We start from the raw sequence: 13,424 nt of genomic DNA on the forward strand, positions 1-13,424 counted from the left end.
AGGGTTGCAAATAGACTTTTGGAGGTAGAGATCAAAAGGGCGACAGATGTGTTTATATAGAGATTAAACAACTGATTGTAGGGGAAAGTAAATGTTCAGGTCGTGAATGCAGGGTCAAAAGCCATCTACCATATCCGAGGGTCCCCGTGCTTTATAGTAGTACCATTGAATGAATGGAGGTCGGGCGCAGGAGCCATTCGACCCCCGACTGGCTGTGGAGCACTTCGACCAAAGTGAACCACCAAACTAGCATCCTGTCGATCACTAAATTCAGTGCAAAGATTTTGCCGGACTCCTCCGGACGGAGAAACCTGAAACCTCCATCTCATGAGAGGCAAAGTCGAGGATGTTCGTAGCGGCATCGGCATCATCCCTTCGTCATGAGTGTAACCGCGTTCAAGCTAGGGGTGAGATGGCAGGTACCGCGTGGCTGGCTAGATATTAAATATCAATATACCCGTAATACTATACTGTGTATCGATCTTGTGCCCCAGCCCTATAGTAAATCTGTATATGGCTGTCCCCCGTGATACAAGCATTGAGGCAGTGTGTCAGCCATCTTTCGGTGGACGATCGCAATATCGATACCTCCGTGCTGTAGTAATTGTCAATTATTTATAGAACCACCGATGAATTTCATCGTATCCGTATTGTACGGAGATAGCAAATCACGGAACGCATGGAACGGAACTGGAACCGTTCGAACCATAGTTCAACCCTGGACTTGTCCCAGTGGGACCGACTAACTTGGACCCCAAACATCAGACTCTTGGCTCCGAGATAAAATAAACCCGACGGTGGTTTGAGGGTTGGCTTGGTGTTGCATTGGGGGTCTCAGTCTAAACTCTTTCGGTTGGATGGGATGAGAAACATTCCCCGTGTGCTTCTCGAGGGTACATGCATGGAGATGTGGTACTGTTACTTTGCAGCGTTTGATTTTTCCTGCATCATGTCGTTGTCAATGCTCTCAGTGGACGTTGGCCCTGCGACTGCTTCAACGTCAGGTGGTGATTGACGTCAAATCTCAGATCGGTCACATCCATCATGGGTGGTTTTGGTACCTCAAAACTACCGCTAATATATATACACTAAACTACAATGGCAGAAAAAATATTGTACAAGGTAACGACACCCAGTTCAACTGGATGGCGAATTTGCATCGGCCGTAACCTGATCCTCAGGAATTAGTCCGCCGGGCACGTAATCTTCCCATCCTTCTTCCTCTCGGGCCCTTGCAATAGCTAGTCGTCTTCTTTTCTGTTTCCGTTTCTCTTTGCTTTCAGCCCGTCGCTCCTCTTTGGTTATGGTCTTCCGCGGCCCCTGTCTGAAACGATTGGCGTATTCCGGGGGTGAATCAGACGGCACCTTCTTGATGAGACCTGCGCGGACTTGTGTGGGATCAAAGTTATCCGCTTGTCTGCCCACTAACGCATCCCTGATCTGCGGGTGATACCTCAGTTGTACAGCATACTGGTCGCTCGAACCGGTACAGAGATCCCGGATCTCAGCTCGCGCCTCTTCGCTGGGGGATGCGTCTCGTGCCAGCAGATCCTGGAAGTACATATATGCCGATTCAAAGTTACCAGCATCTAAACACATGATGATGAGATGTTCAAATGTCGTGGCGTTCGGTACCACACCCAGTGTGGCCATTTCCTTCACAACAAACATACCGGCGTCGGTATTTTTAGCCCGGCGGCACATGCTAATAAGCGAGTTGTAAACTGAGACATCCGCCTTCTCCGAGCACAACGCATAGAGTTGCTTGTAAAGCGCAAGCCCATCGTCCACCACGAAAGGATCATTAATGGCTTCGTGCTCGCACATCTCGAGCACTACTAGAGCGCATCGAAGGGGAATTTCATATTTCAAAGCTTTGAGTTTCTTCAGCAGAGACCACGCCTCTCGTGGATTGGTTCTTGATTGTATCATGTAGGTTAGAATGGCGGCAGTTGAGCTTGACTCCAACGCAATCTTTGCTTTATGCATTTCACAAAGCACTTCAAACCCAGCGTAAAGGTTTCCAGAGATCACGTGGGCCTCGGTGATCTTTTCATAGTCCTCTAAACTAAGGGGTACGTCGGCTTCGGTCAGAAAGCGAGCGACCGACGCAGCAAGCTCAGTATCCCCGGTACGGGACGCCACTGTCAATACATTACTGCAGACTCCGTATGATGGATAAAGATACCTCAGTTCAACCATTTGATCCCACACGAAGCGTGTGGTCTCATGGTGAACGGCGGCACTCGCCACATCTAGTACGTAAAGCCACAGGTCTGTCGTCATGTCATACCCCTGATCAACCCGTGAACGCATCAATCGCACCACCTCGTCAAACTCTTCAAATTCGCAGAGATAGTAGACGAGCATGCTGTGCAACCAACCCTCAACCGGCATGTCCTTTCTCTCCATGTGCGCAATATGATCCAGGGCCAACTCGAATTGATGTTCTCGCACAAGGCCAGCTACCACATAATGCCAACCATCCGGGCTCAACGGAAGCCATCGGTCTCGAAGGGTACGCACTATTTCCTGGCGTAGTAGATAGTCCGGATGAACTGCGATGGCCTATTAATGAGAAGTATTATCAGCCAAAAGATCCCGCAAAGTGTAGGGAAGAAAACCACGGTAGGCTGCGGCCGTACCTGTAATGCCGTGTGCAGCGTTCCAGAATCCAGCGTAAATCCACTCGCCTCCATCTCTGCTAGTAACTTTCGAACTACTTCTGGCGATCCACGCTCTGCATCCGAATTGGCGCGTAATAGTGCCCTATAGTGTCGTACCTCGGGGCGTACATGACGATCTCTGATCAGAATGCGCAGTATCTGGCTCGTGCTTAGGACCCTTGGGGCTGAGGTCGTGAGCTCTTGAAGCTTTTGCTCCAAAAATGATGTCGGTTTATGTTCAAGCGTTTTGGGAACTCCAGGTGGACGCTTGCGGGTATTCTCCGCGCCAGAGATCTCCTCTTTCAGCGATGTGCCAGCATCTTGCCCAAGCTTGTGGTTCACATCCAATTGATCAGGGGTTGGGTGCTGGTTCACTGATTCGTTATATCCATCTCCCAAAGACCCATCTTCTTTTGGCGGATCAATTCCACCAACCTTTTGAAGAGAAGCACTGCTCAGACATTTCCGCGATGTTGATACAGGGCCCGCTAAGAAAGCCGCATATTGACCGGGTTTAGGTGCTCGTTTACACCTTATGAGAGGGATTCCGGGGCGCTTGAAGGCGTTGAGGCTGAATGATGGACAGAGGCAATACCAAAGTCCATCTACAATAAGTGTCTGCCGTGGCATGTCGACCCTCTGGGTAACCCGAAACGTCGGCCTTCCCATCTAAATTCCCTTGTCAAAAAGGTCCATATCATCACGTGATATAGATCACCATGACTGAATGCGATAATGGACCAAGGGGGCCCAGTATAGCTGCGCAACCCAGATCAGTAGGATGGCTTTCCAAGTATTCATTGGTTGGATTCTATATAGAGAAGCTATCCGGTAGGAAATAAAAAAGTGGTTCATATGGCACATTTCCCATTGAAAAAAAACAGAGCCAGATACGCCAGGATCATGCTTGACTAACCCGCCCAACGGACCTCATGAATTACCTACATCATCTCCTCGGGGTATCTATCTTTCTCTCGCATCACTTGTTATCACGTTCTAGACATATCTTTAGCTGCCACCTCGGCCGCGGCCGCGGCCACGACCACGTCCACCACGACCACCCCGATCACCTCTGTCGCCCCGGTGAGAGTGTCCACCACGATTGCGGTTCGAAGGCTGGTTTTGCTGTTGTTCCTTGACCATCTCTATAATCTCTTCGGGGATCCGTAGATATTTGATCTAACACACATTAGAACTCGCCAAAACCACTTGCGCCTTGGACAACCTACATTGTTTCCTCTGATATAGACTTCCGGCAGCCTAAAGAACCGATCACCCTCTGGACTAGTCTGGACAACCTCTTTGAGTATTAAGTTCATCCAGTTATCGCAATTGGCAAGATGTCCGTTCAGTGTTTCGCCGTTCTTAAGTTCCACGAGCATTGGATGGCCCTGGGCGGCCGTGAGCAGTCCTAGGGGTAACTATGGGTAGTACGTCGTCAGCAATCGCAAATCCGAAGAACAAACTGGTCAGGCTGAGCATGGCAGGTAAATACCATTTCGCAAATTGATCAGTGTGGGCAATATTAAAGGTTGGCTGATATCCGAAAGTGAAGCGGGCGAAGGCTAAGATACAGTTGTTCTTAGCGGAATCAGGTATCCACTAATAAAGCGACACCGAATAATAGCGACAGAGTATGAAGCAAGGCGTTTTTGAGGGAAGAGCAGGCCCTCGGTTTGTTGAATTCAATAACCAAGAAGCTCCGCACGAGCTTCCAGCGGCGGCGGTGATCGCAACCTGGAGATCCGGAGAAAAGCAAGTCCGAGATCCGCCAACTAGTACATAAATACTACTGCGTAGTCAAGCCCTAGCCGTTTGAGCTGGGCGTCTATGTAGCGAATCAAGCTTTTGATGGGATGGGTTTATTTCTGAATGGAAATGAGCTGACTCGGGTCTGGAATTATAGCCATAACTACTGATCCGGGTTAATTCCGTCACATCCCGACAATAGTGATGGAGTACTAGCTGCTAATTGGCAAAGTGCTTGTATTTCTTCTGGAGACTCGTCAGTTGAGCCAATACGTCAAGTTCTGACAGTCCACGTCGGCGGCCTTGATGCCCAAGATGACATCGGCTTCACTCCTTATTTACGCTAGCTGAACGGCTATAAATCGTTTACCTGCTCCTTGAACTTTAGATATTGGTAGTATATATATGCCCAAGGGTGTCGGACATCTCGACCTAAGAAGCAAAACATCGAATACGATAGCCATCGACAACTGGTCTCTCGGTGGTTATATCGCTAAGAATGAGAAGTCTGATGAGCCTGGATGCTACTTCATATATGACTGTAGACATACTGGAAGCTATAGTCACTGACCCAGCTACCATGCATGACGCCATTCATTAGTGGAAACAATGTACAAAAGATAGCATGAATTTGACAGCTCGTGAGCGCTGATATTACATTTGTCGAAGTTTCCTTTGGACAATTTAAGCCAGATGCGCCAACCCTGGAAACCCGAATAGGGAAAGTAGTTCATAATTTACACCTTCGGACGCTTGGAAGCTTCCGGTTCACCCTCTTCCTCCTCATCCTCATCTTCTACTGTGAATTTTCTCTTAGAGCGCTGATCCCTGGCGGAAGTATCACCGGAACTCGTAGCTGAGTCTTCTGAAGCTGCAGTTTCAGGCGATTCACCAGATTCCTCTTGCTTAGCCTTTAGAGCCTCCTCTCTGGCAGTGAAGACCTTGATTAATGCTTCGTATCCTTCCTCCACGTTGGTCACTGTCTCCTCAAGTTTCTCGATGCGGTCGCTCATCTCTAACTGGATGAGAATATCACGAGAGCGCTTGAAGAGACGCTGCTTAACTAGCATGCGCCACCAGTAGTACCGCCGCTCATTCGGATCCGCAGCATTATGTTTCTTTATCAATAGACGTGACATATTTGCGCCACCAGCATGGCGATTCTTGGTGGGAATCTCGCCCAGGAGAAACATTTCCAAGACATGAGCAAACTGTGTTGAGGCGATTTTATAAGTGGAACGGATATCGTGTAGAAGCTTTGTGGGGATAAGGGCAGATGTTGGGACACGACGAGGGCGCTGTGTCTTAGGGTGTGCTGCATAGGGGTCGGGATTGATATTCACGTTGTGTTTAAGGAATTCTGGGCGCAGGATGTGGAAATCTGCGGTATCGCGAAGTGCGTCAAATGCTTCATTGGGGTCTTCAACCGTCAACTCGACAATCGTCGGATCATTGAAGCAAGCGGTATGGATGGTCGTATACAGATGGGTACCATGTCCCGAGCCTTGATGTGGAGGGAGGATCAGGAATTGGGCAATCCGCAGTCGGGCTGGTAGCTGTGCAGGTCGAATCTCGGGACCTGGAAATGGGTCATTCGTGACCGAGGCTTTCTCTGGGGAATCCCTCTGGTAAAACCACCAGCGATAGGTTGTCGCATATCCGACGATGGAATATTGTGAAGCATTGGAGGTAGGAGGCTTCACTTTCTCGTACCTGCGATCGAGTTGTTGTCAGCCATACTCAGAAATGTCTTCTCGGACAAGAAAAGATTCTCATACACGAAGTAGACCGTCCAGCGCTCGAGTGTCCATTCGGGATCCTCCGTTTCTAGGGGTGTTCCAGCCTCGATGAATAGAGACACGAAGACCTGAGCCCGGTCCAACAGCCGCCGCACCTTAGGATCAGCGAGAGACCCTGCCCAGATCTCGTACGTTCGTCCACGAGTGACATAGTTATGGACAAGCTTTCCTGGCGGTACAAAGTCCTTCGCATCTTTGTCTTCTTGGACGGCGTTTTCGTAATCAGGAAGGGTGGAAAATGCCTCTGCAGGTTCGCACATTTGTCAACTATGAATACAGTGGCCTAGCCTGATTCCAGACTAGATACTGACCTTCTGGGATGAATGGGTTTAATGTCTTGAGCAAGTCAACTGCCGAGGTGTCGCCCACGGTCTTAAACTTTTCATCGTAGGAAATATGGAGATGCGGACGGAGGTCATGAGCAGCGAATCGTAAACGGATGATCAATCCCTTGTAGCCGAAAATTGTTTCATCATCGCCAAAAATTGGGTAAGTAAACTGAGGATGGAAGCTAGAGAGCGTCTTCGGTTTTTGTTCACTGGGCTGGACAAGAGTGATCTGGACGGCGTCATTAGCGTCGCAGGTCCCTAAACGACATGATTCTTGTCAGCTGGACTGGAGCTCAAGTTATCGGGCAGGGCGAGACATCAGAGGAATAATTACAGTCGCCTTCGCTCGCCATATTGCCTAGGAAAAGAGGAAGTGATAAATCCTTAGTTTGAGGGTGGTAGCTGAATGAAGTCAGTCTCTTTCTGATGACGGCGCGTGTTGAATCGCGTTGCGCGAACCTCAGGTATAACCGTTTCGGGTTTAGCTCCTTGGGAGACTTTCTGGAGGTATGACTTCAACACAATTCCCCATTCTCAGAGTTCGCCTCTCACACTTGCTCGCAGCGAGATTCGAGAGTCAATGTTAACACGATCATGCTGACACAAAAATATTGTTGAATATATACTTGTCCGAAAGGAACTGGCTAGGATGAACGTGAATAATTATAGGTCGTCTTAACTTTGTGTGCTCATTGAGGATATGCCAGTGATCAGTACTTTTACAATGGTTTTTGTTAGGAAAGCAAGTCAAATACATCGATTGACCTATCACTGACTGGGCTAGTACTCTGTACATATGACCCAATGGTCAACCATGTACTAGCACTTAAGTTGGTTATGTGCAGTTGACCTCGGCTGAATGGGTAGTGGTGCCCCATACAAGGCGGCTACGGGCCGCCGTCAATAGCGGGGAGACTAGGGATTCGACTATACTCTGTACTCGTTACGCTCGGTTCTAACCACACCAGGGTTCACTTTACATTTGATGTGTATAGTCTGCGCATTGAATCGAACTGAATCAGTACAGATCAAGAGCTCTATCATACTCCCGGAACAATGTCAGTCACTGACCCGCAGAGGGTCGCCTTGATCGGACTGGGGACCATCGGTATGTCCATGGCCGCGTTGCATTTGTCTCGTGAGAATGTGACAGTCGACGTATTCGACACAAGACCGGATTTCGACCAGTACCTTCTCAACACTTTGCCAAATTTCCTGGATCAAGGTCCATCATCAACCGTGGCTTCATTGATTGCCTCCGGTCGTTTACATATCCACACCTCACTAGAAACTGCCTGTGCGTCCGCCACGATCGTTCAAGAACAAGGGCCCGAAAACCTCGAATTTAAGCAGACCCTTTGGGCTCAGGTTGAATCATTAGCTCCACTGTCTGCGCACTTCTGGACCAGCACGTCTGGCATTGCCGCATCCGCCCAGCAACAAAAGATGAGCGACAAAACTCGCTTGCTTGTTGTGCATCCTTTCAATCCACCACATATCATGCCACTACTAGAGATTGTACCCTCGCCTGATACGTTGCCAGAGCGGGTGGAGTTTGCGCGCGAGTATTTCTCCGTTCCTGGTTCGAAGCATCGACCTGTGGTACTCCAAAAAGAGATATCAGGGTTTGTGGGGAACCGTCTGGCATTTGCGCTACTACGAGAGGCATGCTATTTGGTACAGGAAGACGTGGTAAGCGCAAAAGATCTCGATACAATCCTGATGGCTAGTTTAGGGCCAAGGTGGGCGGGCAATGGTGTGTTCGAAAGCTATCAGCAAGGGGGTGGTGAAGGTGGGATCCAGGCTTTTCTGGACAAACTAGGTGGCACTATGCAGGTAGTGTGGGATGACTTAGGCAAAGTAAATGTGCTAGGAAATGAAGAGACAAGTTGGAAGGACAAGGTGGTCTCGCAGGTCAACGGAGCTTACGGGACCCTGACACCAGGACAAGTCCGCGAAAAAGAAGAAAGGCTGAAGGACTTCGTGGCGGTACAGACTAAGAAGTACGGGCATGATGTACCTGAAGCATAGCCATAAGAGACCCAGCTAGGATAATGTAGCACAAGAAGTCTCGAAGCCCAATGCGAATATGACGTCATTCGGCACATACTAGTGGAATCGTTTGAAGAGGTTGTCGAACAAAGTGCAGAGTCATTTGCTTCATGCAGGTGAAGTAGAAATACCAGTTTATACAGATGTACGTCGAGTGCAACTTGCATTGGAATGGACACTGGCTACATATGACATGCAAGGAATAGCTGAGTAGCCATGTTATACCCACCCTTACTCTGGTATTATACGTTTACACCAACAAAGAATTATCCAGACAATTGACTTAAGGCTATCTTAATATTTTCCTTCATACACGTACAATGCGATTATTATCTTTCCCTACTATTGGGCGGATAGTATGTGGGGAACGGCTTGCGCGTAGGCGAGCCTCCAAGCTCTCTATGGTTTCTCCCCGGCAGTTTAAATAAACATCAACCTCCACAATCTCTACATCTGCAGGTCTCAGGGACGACATGGCTGTTACCTGTGGGTTTGATCTCGATAAACTATAATTCACAAGGATTCTCCTTTCGTCGTTAAATGGATAGAATTGAGTTGGATAATACATCACCACGCAGGAGCGTTGTCAATGACGTCTCACGAGACAATTCAAGGGTGCTAGACTATAGCGACGGAATACATACAATGCAGGAAAGAAATCGCTTGCGCAAGTGGTGGTTGACCAATATCCGCCCGGAAGTAGCCGCTGAAGATGGAGACCCGAGAGACTTCCTTGGTATGCCGTTTAGAAAAGATGCAACAGCTTGATTTCCACTTACTTACCAAAAAGTACAGCCCTTGAGAGAACGTTTCTAGCGTATGTTCGCACGGCAAATGCGCTTGCTTCGTTTGCGATCGTCGCAGCTCAGCTGTTCATCCTTCATCATGATTCTGTCGTGGCTGGGAAAGTACTGGCTTGCCTATCGCTTGCATTTGCTATCTATATCCAACTGATGGGTGCTGTACGGTATTTCAAGCAGCAAAGGTTACTTCAGCGGAGAAAGTGCTATGTATGGAACCCAGAGAGTATCAGGGTTGCGTTATTGTTCTTTGTGGTAAGTGTTTTATATCGACTTTGCCCTTTTGTGGTATATACTGAAAAGCCTCTGAAGGTATCTACTGTAGCCCTAGTGCTAGTGGTTGTGTTTGGATAGCCCCAGCGAGGAAGTGCATGTGTTGGCTTGCACGCTCTCCGGATATTAGTTTCGTCTAAAACATACAGAGTCTATATATATAACCTCTAGAAAGTTACAGCCACAGCACAGTAGCTTCAAGCCCAATTTATCTCCAACGAGCTTTCGATGCCATGCTTGAATGAATTGTTTGTTAGCTGATACACCAACAGTAGCATGTGGTGTCAAGCTCAGATATCTTAATCCGGCTCCTGTTTCATTTTTCTAAGAAGCATTAAATTTACAAGAGATAGAAGTAAAAGATGATCGACATTGTCGAGGGGATTGAGTGCTTTTGCAACCAAGAACAGGCACTAACCTACTACAGACTGTCAAATATTTTTTTCCCTCCGCAAGCATCCCAAAACAATGAATGCGGCAGGCGAAACTTTGCCTGAAGGCCTTAAGGTTAGGAAGGGAAAAGAAATTAATTGCGGTCGAGGAACGTGCGTCCGAATTAAGAACATTTCGGCAGACACCCATGAGCCCTGTAGAAACTTTTATAGAAACAAGCTCAGGAGGTGCTAGCTCTCAATGTTCGGTATATTATCCACTGTTGTTTTACATTCAATCTATTTATTTCACTTGATTCCGGTCAGTCCCCTGGTGCTGTGGGTCTTCCCGCGGTTCCTTTTCCAACTGCGGCGGATCGCAATCTCTCCAACCACACGCCACGTCTTCAATCCAACCTTGACGCTATCGCCGAAGGATTGTTTGTTGCGCCGATTCTTCTTATTCTCCAACTTATTCGTCATATTGTGTTGCCCGTACCGCCATACCACACATTGGCCGAGCAAGGGCGTTAGAAACGTGTGTGCGGGAAACAGAACAGTCTCAGTTATTCCGCAATTGGCATCATGATTGAAGTCCTTTAAAGAATCCGAGACACAGCTCTGGAATAAAAGAGGCCGACCATGGAGGGACTTTTCACTTTGCTCGCATTGAGCATTGTGATGGCAGTTACGTGAGTTTATTTCCTTTGATTACCCCACTGTTTGAGTGCTCGCGAACTAACTGGCCCATCTTGTATAGATCCTTCGTTGTGGGCTCGTTACCACTTGCATTCACGCTTTCTTCCTCCCAGTTGCGACTGATATCATCCCTTGGTATGGGAGTCTTGGTCGGGACATCCTTGATTGTCATTATCCCGGAGGGGGTAGAAACTCTATACAGCGCAAAATTACCTAATGACCGGAAAGCACTCAACAGTCGCGCGACGGGGGCCGTGACTTGGCAACACCAGAATATTCCGACCGTCGCTACTGCTATGATTCATACCCCTGAAGAAATTAACTCGGTTGATGTCCCTGTATCCTCTTTCGCGGATAAATCTACACTATTGCCTAGTTCCGACTCCACGCCATATGTCACACGCCGTGAGCAGAAAGGAGAGGAGACGTCAGACGAAGACAAGAAGAATACACACGATGATGAAGGGAGCTCGCCGCATGCCTGGATTGGGATCGCGCTCATTAGCGGTTTTATCCTCATGTATCTCATCGACAAGCTCCCGGAATTTGCAGCGCCGGCCAAACAGCAACGGACGCCATATCATATTTCTCTCGATAACCTAGGTTCTGGATTGCGCCGCAATTCATCCCCCTCACGAGAAGGGGGGCTGCTGGATGCTGGAAATAGCCCCAGGAGCAGCCACAGCTTCGCAACAACCACCGGACTTGTTATTCATGCGGCCGCCGACGGAATCGCTCTGGGAGCGTCGAGCTCCGATACTGGCCTAAGCTTCATTATATTCCTCGCTATCATGGTCCATAAGGCCCCAGCATCTTTTGGTCTTACGTCAGTCTTGTTGAAGCAGGGTCTCTCCAGCCGCGCTGCGAGAGCGCATTTATTGGTCTTTAGCCTGGCGGCGCCCTTGGGCGCGTTGGCGACTTTCTTATTTGTACAAGTCATGGGCTCAGGGTCCAGCAATGACTTGACTGCTACTCAGTGGAGAACTGGTGTCCTTCTGTTGTTTTCGGCCGGTACATTCTTGTGAGCCTTCCATGACCCAAATCTTACCTAAGAATCTACGATGACTAATGGTCGTTTTGCAGGTACGTCGCCATGCACACAATGCAGGAGAACAATCCAAGTGCTGTCACACGTGAGACACAAGGGAACGGATATGGCGACTCAAGAGACCTTCCGTCCAAGTCCAACAAATCCATGAGGGATTTGATTGCTTCTGTTGTCGGCATGATTTTGCCGCTGTTTTTGCAACTCGGCCATGCCCACTAACATCTTTTTCACGGTCATCTACTATCCTTACTGCTAGACTGGACCTTTCCACAGATTATAGCGATCACGTACTCAGCTTCATACCCACGGTAAAATGTTTGTTTGCATTTGCATGGAAACTTAGCGTTCAGATTGGGAACATAGACTTGGAAGTCTTCTGGTGACGGAGCATGTCTGTCTAACTACTGCTTCATGGCTCTCATATATGCTGCGATTCATGTATTCTCTTGTTGTTATATGTATTGGAAGACTGTATTGCTCTTGCTGCTTCAAAATTCTGCGCCGCATGGTGCCGTATAACCGTGCCCGGCCTAGACCACGCGACCGGGTCCCTTTTTAGAAGTTTCTGCCTATTGTATTATTGATTTGCTTATGACCATCTCGGTCATCATTCCATGCTCTGACCGGGATCAGATTGACGTAGACCTGGAGATAAGCAGTTATATAAAGCCGGGAGGGAATCAAGCGTGCTAGACAATCCCAATTGCCCTGACTCCGCTTAGACCGGTACTTGACTGGTGATGCAACAATTTGTCAAGTCTGACATACCCGGGATCTGCACAGTTCCATGGTCGGATGCTGCATGACGTTCTCTTACCCAAGGACTTGGGACAGGTAGAATCTAGGATACAAGTATTCGATCCGAAAAGGTTAAGTTATTGTTCCTTTGTATGTCGGTTGCCAAGCGGAGTGGGCTTGAGTGGGCACGAGAGAACTCTGGCCACTGGGCATATTTGTACTCAGACAAAGAGGGCTTGTTGAATGCAAATTTACTGGCTGTTCTTGTCTTCCTTTTGATTGCTTCTTTCCCTCATCATCCATTGCCTCTTTCCTCTTTTCGCCTTGTCCAAACGACACCGTCCTCAGTCGATCCCTACCATACAGGATTGGTTAGTACCTATTGCTTAGGTAGTATCCTCAAACTACCCAGAAGGTGCTTCTCCACAGATTCTTCACAATTTGACATAGGGTTACATGCTCCCAATTGGTACGGGTGGAGCGATAGCTGAGAATAAGTGTTTGAACGAAAAGAGAGAATTCCAGTGGAAAGAAAAACAAAAAAAGGAAGAAGAGAAAAAACATACAAACCCAGACACAGACACGGGGATCCGTCTGACTGTTTGAATGCCAGTCGAAGATACTCCTCCCGTTGACACATACCTATCATCATCCCCACGAGGTCTTTTTTCCTTCCCCCGTACATTCATCAAGTACATGTACGGAAAGTGGATCAACAAGGCACTAATCAGAAGCGTCGACTGCTTGGCGGGTCTGCTTTCCAATGACCGCACCTGACGAACCCCATCAACGAGTCACGACATTGCATGATTATTCGAGATTAAATTAGGTACTCGTCAGTCTTGTTCTTTCTCCGCTTGCTTCCAGCCTGGTGAGGACCCCCGACTAGTACTGGCATCT

At 48.3% G+C, this 13,424-nt stretch overlaps 5 protein-coding genes across 5 annotated transcripts; 3 read left to right on the top strand and 2 right to left on the bottom strand.

The window, feature by feature from the left end:
• Positions 1-1,010: 1,010 nt before the first annotated feature.
• Positions 1,011-3,296, bottom strand: BDV37DRAFT_293688 (pentatricopeptide repeat protein; the record flags this gene model as incomplete). Its single annotated transcript, XM_032089476.1, has 2 exons — positions 1,011-2,568; positions 2,646-3,296. 2 exons carry the CDS (start codon positions 3,294-3,296, stop codon positions 1,138-1,140), a joined length of 2,082 nt encoding a protein of 693 aa, XP_031941874.1. The 3' UTR covers positions 1,011-1,137.
• A 378-nt stretch (positions 3,297-3,674) lies between these two features.
• On the bottom strand, positions 3,675-6,896 carry BDV37DRAFT_282599 (histone acetyltransferase type B catalytic subunit; the record flags this gene model as incomplete). Its single annotated transcript, XM_032087086.1, has 6 exons — positions 3,675-3,845; positions 3,896-4,087; positions 5,159-6,128; positions 6,194-6,458; positions 6,526-6,801; positions 6,878-6,896. The coding sequence occupies 6 exons, from the start codon at positions 6,894-6,896 to the stop codon at positions 3,675-3,677; spliced, it is 1,893 nt and encodes a 630-aa protein (XP_031941875.1).
• Positions 6,897-7,469: 573 nt separating this feature from the next.
• Positions 7,470-8,700, top strand: BDV37DRAFT_106852 (uncharacterized protein). The gene has a single exon (XM_032078277.1). The coding sequence runs from the start codon at positions 7,600-7,602 to the stop codon at positions 8,572-8,574; it is 975 nt and encodes a 324-aa protein (XP_031941876.1). The 5' UTR covers positions 7,470-7,599; the 3' UTR covers positions 8,575-8,700.
• A 412-nt stretch (positions 8,701-9,112) lies between these two features.
• On the top strand, positions 9,113-9,838 carry BDV37DRAFT_246996 (YidH family protein). Its single transcript, XM_032081823.1, has 3 exons — positions 9,113-9,331; positions 9,391-9,650; positions 9,708-9,838. The coding sequence occupies exons 1-3, from the start codon at positions 9,136-9,138 to the stop codon at positions 9,747-9,749; spliced, it is 498 nt and encodes a 165-aa protein (XP_031941877.1). The 5' UTR covers positions 9,113-9,135; the 3' UTR covers positions 9,750-9,838.
• A 460-nt stretch (positions 9,839-10,298) lies between these two features.
• Positions 10,299-12,065, top strand: BDV37DRAFT_106893 (Mn(2+) transporter ATX2). Its single transcript, XM_032078279.1, has 3 exons — positions 10,299-10,731; positions 10,800-11,759; positions 11,822-12,065. Exons 1-3 carry the CDS (start codon positions 10,682-10,684, stop codon positions 12,003-12,005), a joined length of 1,194 nt encoding a protein of 397 aa, XP_031941878.1. The 5' UTR covers positions 10,299-10,681; the 3' UTR covers positions 12,006-12,065.
• Positions 12,066-13,424: the final 1,359 nt, after the last annotated feature.

This window comes from Aspergillus pseudonomiae (assembly GCF_009193645.1).
Source record: "Aspergillus pseudonomiae strain CBS 119388 unplaced genomic scaffold BDV37scaffold_29, whole genome shotgun sequence".
NCBI classification, from domain to species: Eukaryota; Fungi; Ascomycota; class Eurotiomycetes; order Eurotiales; family Aspergillaceae; genus Aspergillus; species Aspergillus pseudonomiae.